This window comes from Chanos chanos, chromosome 4, assembly GCF_902362185.1.
Source record: "Chanos chanos chromosome 4, fChaCha1.1, whole genome shotgun sequence".
Taxonomy (NCBI): Eukaryota; Metazoa; Chordata; class Actinopteri; order Gonorynchiformes; family Chanidae; genus Chanos; species Chanos chanos.
The window spans coordinates 17,355,230-17,362,564 of record NC_044498.1 but is presented as its reverse complement, the minus strand read 5'-3'; the positions used below and the strand labels follow the sequence as shown (position 1 = coordinate 17,362,564).

At 41.4% G+C, this 7,335-nt stretch overlaps 1 protein-coding gene across 1 annotated transcript in view; it reads left to right on the top strand.

Annotated features, from left to right (window-relative positions):
* Positions 1–7,335, top strand: part of ipo13b (importin 13b) — a 27,803-nt gene extending 20,468 nt beyond the window's left edge. The window contains exons 13-22 of the mRNA XM_030771593.1: positions 1,433–1,582; positions 1,966–2,046; positions 2,159–2,296; positions 2,828–2,924; positions 4,104–4,156; positions 5,627–5,693; positions 5,908–5,966; positions 6,246–6,335; positions 6,638–6,819; positions 7,087–7,335. Of these exons, the coding sequence (XP_030627453.1) occupies positions 1,433–1,582; positions 1,966–2,046; positions 2,159–2,296; positions 2,828–2,924; positions 4,104–4,156; positions 5,627–5,693; positions 5,908–5,966; positions 6,246–6,335; positions 6,638–6,819; positions 7,087–7,183 (1,014 nt within the window). The 3' untranslated portion in view covers positions 7,184–7,335. The remainder of the gene's footprint in view (positions 1–1,432; positions 1,583–1,965; positions 2,047–2,158; positions 2,297–2,827; positions 2,925–4,103; positions 4,157–5,626; positions 5,694–5,907; positions 5,967–6,245; positions 6,336–6,637; positions 6,820–7,086) is intronic.

The following is a 7,335-nucleotide window of genomic DNA, read 5'->3' as shown; positions in this document are numbered from 1 at the left end:
TCTGGTATTGGGGAACATTTCACACTGTGTCCAGATTGGCATTTAGCTGGGCACCGGAAGCACGGAGCCACAGGCTTAACCCACCCTAGCTCTAATGAATCACACTACCACACAAACCTATCCCGTTTAAATGTCAGAAATGATCAATCTCTAGTTTTAAATGCCAGCCTGGCATTAGCTGGCTGGTGTTCTGTGGTTATTGGGAAAGATAAGGAGTCTCTCTTGTTCTTTTTTTTTTGTCCCACCTTCTCTCAAGCTCTTTCTCTCTCTCTCTCTCTCTCTCTCTCTCTCTCTCTCTCATTTTCTGGTAAACGGATATCAGCATTACATCAGACTCAAGAAATAGGCCCTTTTTTATTGTTCTTTTATGAACAGTCAAACAGTGACACCTGGTGATGGAGAGAATAGATATCATGTCTATAGAAGCCCACCCCACCCTTTTGGAACACATAAGGAGAGGTTTTCGGTCTGATGCTTTTTTGGAATGATAAAGAATAATCCTAAGGATGCCTTAGAAGTAACTGAATTAAAAAAAGACACTCCAGAAAAAAAAAAAGAAACTCACTCCATACGTTCTGTGGAAAAACATCCCACTCCTTTTCACTTTGCATTACTGATCAGATCTGTCCTCTTTCATTTTGTGTAAAGTATAGTATCCCCCTAATGGCTCAAACATTTATGCCGAGTTTTGAGTTAGTTACAAGATGAAATAAGTCAGGGACTAATGAAGAGGGAAACTTAACTGGGAGCAATATTAAGTCTGAACCTTCAGATCTGGGGAATGTGATTATTTAATTAGAATGTAACCTCCTAAAATCTAAAATTAAAGACATTTCATTTCGTTAGCTAGTTAAGTTTATCGTTTCATTAAGTGTTTGTGAGTCTCTTGTAGTTAATTACAATGAGCCTTAACTTAATTTGGTCACTTTAGTACCTGTGTTTTGGTACTTTTTGAGTCTTTTATATTCGAAACAGCCTTTTCACATCCAATAGTCGCCAAGACTTCAGATGGGTTAGATGCCATTAGCAGGCAAGAACAGTGGTACGACTCAACCTGGGCGCCCAACCAATCACTGGTCTGTTGTTATGGAGCTATAAGCAGAAATTAGATTTTAACAGCAGTTTAACGACTGTCTAATTACTGCTGGTATTCCCATGAACAGTGTAACGTGATGGACTCATCTCTCTCTTTCTTTGCCCAGTTTAATAAAGGGACTATAAGAGTCTGCTCAGAAAGATGATAATTAAATAAAACTCTTTTTTGGTTAATTACCGTTCCATCATCTTGCGCAATTTTGTTTTCGCACGTTCATTGAAATATTGAAATCACAACTGGATTCTCTGTTGGATTGTTTGTTGTAATGGACTTGGAACAGTTAAATATCAGTACTAGCAAGAAAAATACTGAATATCTCTCCCCATATCTCTTTAGCCAAACCCATCTAATAAACTGGCCATCATCCACATTCTGGGTCTTCTCTCAAACCTCTTCACCACACTCGACATCACCAAGCAGGATGACGAATCAGGAGAGAGCACGCCGCCAGTTAAATCAACCCCGCCCCAAGCAGGACCCAACCCTGTAAGTCTCTGTGGGGTATTTTGCCTTTTTTCCGATATGTCATTGAAGACTCTACATTTGTTTTGAGACCTGGTGTACAAAATCAACCCAGGAACCAAAACATGCCAGTGATATGCAATAATGTCTGAAGACCTGTTAAATCCTTTAATTAGTCCTATCTGTCTGTCTCGCAGTCTGTCTGTCACTACTGGCTGAGTGTTTTTGGTAAAGTGTGTGCTACTGCCCATCCGGTCGCACATACACTGCCCCCATGTGGTCTAGATTAGTAAATGGCAGTTGTAATTCAGTGAATAGCTGTTGTAATTGATTGTTTCATAGGTAAAAAGGTGGTTCATCTTCACACACACACACACAAACAGCTAATCGGTATCCTCTTTCTTTAGGTGGTAGTGGTTCTTCAGCAAGTCTTTGCTTTGATACAGACAGTCCTCAGCAAATGGCTCAATGACTCACAGGTGGTGGAGGTAAGATTCAGATATATCAGTAGTGGGTGATGTAAAGTTATAATTTTACCACTCTCAGTCAGAGATAAGACCTGTCTCTCCTTCCTCCTCCCCCTCCCCGTCTCTGCGTCAGGCGGTTTGTGCCATATTTGAGAAGTCAGTGAAGACCCTCCTCCATGACTTTGCCCCCATGGTCTCTCAGCTCAGTGAAATGCTGGGTCAGATGTACAGCACTATCCCACAAGCCTCAGCCCTGGACCTAACCCGTCAGGTATACACACGCGCGCGTGCACACTCACACTCAAGCAGCTGCTAGCTTAAATACTCGTGTCATGAAATATCTTTTGAAAAGTGTTTCATATTCCTCAACTCTTATGCTCTGATTAGCTCTGGTTTCATACATTGTTCTTAGGAATTTCTATGCCTCATTAATGCAGCGTTAACACTTTTGTCACTGCTACCACACCAGTGTATTCTACCTAGCAGTAGGGATCCCGTTACCATAGTAACATGCTTTAGGGGAACCGTGCCTATTTCCTGCCTCAAACTAAAGCCTCACAGTTCAGAAACCAATATGTGTCTGTAGACTTGCACGTAGAGGTGGCCATTTCTTGAAAGCTGGGAATTTGTAAACCAAATCTCATTTTAGCTCAGTGTGGAAGCGTTAATTCTGCTTTAGGTCTACAGGATCCACACCATCCTCAAAACAAAAGAGTGTAATGACAGCAGAGGAAGCTTGAATGAGTAAAATGATGTCACAGGCGCATTCATTTGGAGCTTATTCATTTATCTTCCCCTCCAGATGGTTCACATATTTGCCAGCGAGACGGAACACTTTCCTCCTATCAAAGCGCTGTTTGAGCTGGTCACATCAGTCACGCTGACCATCTTCCAGCAAGGTATGCGCACGTCGCAGCAGACGGCAGACAGGATGTGATCTCAGACTCAGAGTCTGATCTTTTCCAGTGTTGCCCTCATCTCTGCTTGCGCAAAAAAAAAAAAAAAAAAATGAAACTGTATTCCTCAGCATGTGTTCCTATCTCGCACACAAAAACAAACAGCACACAATTAAGTAACCTGGCTCACTTGAGTTGTATTGTGAGCCTCATGAAATCATGGAATGGATTGCATCATGGGTTGTGGTCAAACACGAGCAGTTTCTCATGACTTACTCTGTCACATGTGAGCACACACCTACAAACACATGCACACACACACACTCGCCCTTGACCATTCGTGCCATGGTGTTTATGGATCTACCTGTGTCATCGTCCACTGCTCCTGTCCTTTGCCTCTTCCTCTTGCTTGTCCATTGCTTTTTGTTGCAATACTAACGGTAAAAAAACAAAACAAAAAAAAACCAGGATGGACATCATGTCTAACTGATGGTTAACACTCTTATTTTAAGCAGGTACCTCTGGCTGATATTAAACCTGTGGCCTGTTTTTTGCTTTTGTTTTCCTGAGAGTGGAGGGTGGGTTCTGTGGGGACTTGTTTGGAGTATGGGAACAGCTAGGGGAAGGGAACTGGGAATAACCGCTACCATGCCTACGGGGGTTGCCGTGGGAACCAAGCACTCACTAGACTTGGGTTGGGTGGGGCAGTGGGATATGTGCGATTTGAGTTCCAAAAAAAAAAAACGCTGGAAAAAAACCCCAAAAAGATGGAGATGAATGAGAGAGAGAGAGAAAAAAAAAAAAAAAAAAAGGCAAAACATCACAGTAACAGGTGCCTCCTGGGTTCCCACTCCAAACCCACTTTGGTTCTTTTAGGTTGTTTGTTTTCTCTCCTTATGTCTTTTTTCTGTTTCTCTTTATTATTCTTCCTCCAACCTGACTCATGTATCCGTCTCTTTGCGTTTGCGTTTGGATGAGACCGCTTCCAAAGCTTTCCATGTACCTCCTCCCGTTTCCTCTCCTCCTTTTCTCACGTGTGAAATTATTTCTCTCAAAGATCTCCTTTCTGTTTTCTTCTTTTCTTTCCACATGACTGTTGAATCTGTTTTGTTGCTGTTTGTATATTCTTCTTATTATTATTCTTATTATTATTTCTTAAGTTACATCTTTATTATATTTTAGGGCCCAGGGATCATCCTGATATTGTTGATTCATTTATGCAACTCCAAGCTCAGGTGTGTTTTTGGTTTCTTATTTCATTCACTTTGGGTTTCTTCCTCTCTATCCCTTTCTTTCTCACTCTCTGCTCCCTTTCCTGTTTCTTTCTGAACCTTGTTTTTTTTCCAGGGTCTGGTTGTGACCCTCATTTTGGCTGTGGAATAGACTGAGGGGGGAATTATTGGAGGATTGACAGAATTGTCCTCCAATACTCTGGGCTCTAACCTGCATTTGCCATACCCCCTCCTAAATGTGATTGGCCAGTGCAGAGTACAGGTGCTTACTGTCTGCTGTACAAGTACTGTAAATGATTGTACATGTACACAACACTGGGGAAACTGTGTGCGGTGCCCCTTTGAATATCAAGGCCACTATGTGCCAGCCGCTTAAATTTACCACATTAGTTCCAGAGCAGTGAGAGATTCATAATATAAACAGATATGGTTGAACTAGCCGTTAGGAGAGTTTGTTTTATCAGTCAGTTTGGTCTGTAATATTAACTGACAAATATTCATATTTTTTAAAGTAGATTCAAAGGAATACTGTCACAGTTGTAGTATCTGGCATGTACTCCATTCATGTTTTCTGTGAAAAGATATTGATTATATTATTATGCCATATTTAAAGTATCATAAATGGTGAAGAATATGAAAATATGCATTTGTAGTGCCACTTTATACAACACCTCCAGTCCTGCTGCAGGTTATACCCTAGCTTTCTATATGCAGGCCTTAGTGAAGATCACAACATGGTAGATGAAATGTCCCAGACAAAAGGGAGCCCTCACAGTCATTCCACCAGGGTTAGAGTTTACAGTTCCCCCTTCATTCAAGGTCATTCCAGCCCGAAAGTCCATCAAAGCTTCAATTAATTAATATCATCATTAATTAATTCAAATGAATTGGCACCATGTGTTTTACATTTGGGTTCTTTTGTTTTGAGTTGTTTTTTTTTTTTTTAATTATTTCCTTTTCTTTCTTTCTTTTTTTTTTTTTAGTTCTCATACTTTGATTTCTACTTCTGACTAGATTTGAACTTCATATTTGAATTCCTTCTCTCTTTCTGTCTCTCCTCTCTGGCTGTCTCTCCCTCTGTCTTCTGTCATCCTCACTGAGTTCCTTAATACATCAGTTGTCTTTATCCGTACATGTTGCTTAGATTTCTGTTTCATATTCAGTCCAACTGAGCAGAGAAAGTAGAAAATCAAAATGAAGGGGGAAAAAAAACCAGGAAAAACCATCATGCCTTAAGTTTTGACCTAAGTTAAATTTCAGTCTTTGATTTGTTACAGTTGATTTTTTATCTGATCTGTTGGCATTGGATGAGTTTGTATAATTTTGGTTGTTTTTGTTGAAGAGTTAGCATTAGACAGACAGAAGGGGTGGGGGGGGGGGGGGGGAAGAGGGAGGTGGGACGAAGAATATTTGGGGGTTCCATGGATGGAGAAGGAATATCTGCCCTTTTCATTGGCTCTGTCTGCTTCATAGGCCCTCAAACGGAAGCCAGATTTATTCTTATCTGAGAATCTTGACGTGAAAGCTGTCTTCCACTGCGGTAAGTGCTACTAGATATAAAAATTGTTCCAAAGGCACACTAGTATTATCGACATGGGTCTAATGGTGAAAATGGTATTCTGTATGGATTTCTGGAGGGGAGAGAAAAGTATGTGTGGATGTTGTGTCCATGTTACATGTTGTGCACTGTGGAATTGATAAAAGTTACATTAGTGCTGGAACTAATTGCTCTAAATCTTGATTCATTCGTCTAGGAGTCCTGTCTCTCAAATTCCCAGAGGCTCCTACAGTCAAATCCACCTGTCTGTTCTTCGTAAGTGGGATTGCTTTGGCTTTTTCGACACATTCATTCCATGTTTATAACTTTAGTTCATATATAAGACCTGACTTTTCATATATCATTCCATGGTTATGACTTTAGTTCATATATAAGACCTGACTTTTCATATATCATTCCATGGTTATGACTTTAGTTCATATATAAGACCTGACTTTTCATGTAAGTACTGGACCCTCTGTCCTTACTGAAAAATATCCTAAATTTTGTTCAAGGTTTCTGAGTTTGTTGCTAAGGATGTTTGTTGATTGACAGACGGAGTTGCTGCCTCATTGTGCTGACATTCCCCCCGTGGCCCAGGTGGTACAGCAGGATGGAAAACTCCTGCTGTTGGCTGTACTGGAGGTCAGTGTCTCTGTTTCAATCCATCCGTCTCTGTCATCATCCTCCTGAATCTCTTCTGGTTTTAAGACGCTAATACTAAAGATGCACAGAACCACAGAGCAAAAAAAAATATATATTAATATATAATATATATATAAAAAATCTTTTATAAGGCCGTTTTTAAAGACTGAAATCTGTTCTGAGAGGAAAAAACAACAGAAAGTGACATCACATTAAACCAGGTGTATCTATGGCTGCTAACATGGTTTTCTGGAGTGACACAAGCTAAATCCACACTCTGACCTGTGTGTGTGTGAGTGCAGGCTATCGGCGGTCAGTCGTCTCGCAGTCTGATGGACCAGTTTGCGGAGGTGCTCTTCTCCCTGAATAAGCACTGCTTTGGTCTGCTGACTGTTTGGCTAAAGGAGGCCCTCGAGTCTCCAGGCTTCCCCTCCTCACGCGTCTCAGCCGAGCAGAAAGACACCTTCAGTCAGCAAGTCCTCAGGTACAGTTGGTGCAGCAAAACACACACACACACACACACATACACACGCGTGCCTACACACCTTTATTCAGCAGGGTCTTGGGTACTAGTAACAGCAAGAAACACAAACTCGCATGTGCACACACACAACCCCACAGCAGGTCTACAGTTAAGTGTGACAGTCTCTATCTCACACACACGCACACGCACACGCACACATACACAGCTGGATCTGAGGAAGGATTTCTTGGTGTTAACCATGTTCACCGTTTGTTTTTTCTCATCCAGAGAACGAGTGAACAAGCGGCGAGTAAAGGACATAGTAAAGGAGTTCACCCTGGTTTGCCGAGGGCTACACGGTACGGAATACGCGGCAGATTATTGATCTGTCACCAGTCCTACTCAGATTCCAAAGCAGCCCCAACTACATTGCCCAGAATCCCAACGCTGGTATCTCATTGGACATTTGAACGGAAATGCCTTCAACAACATGAACATGAACAGTCCCCAATGAAAACCTGATAGAGACTCAGAGCG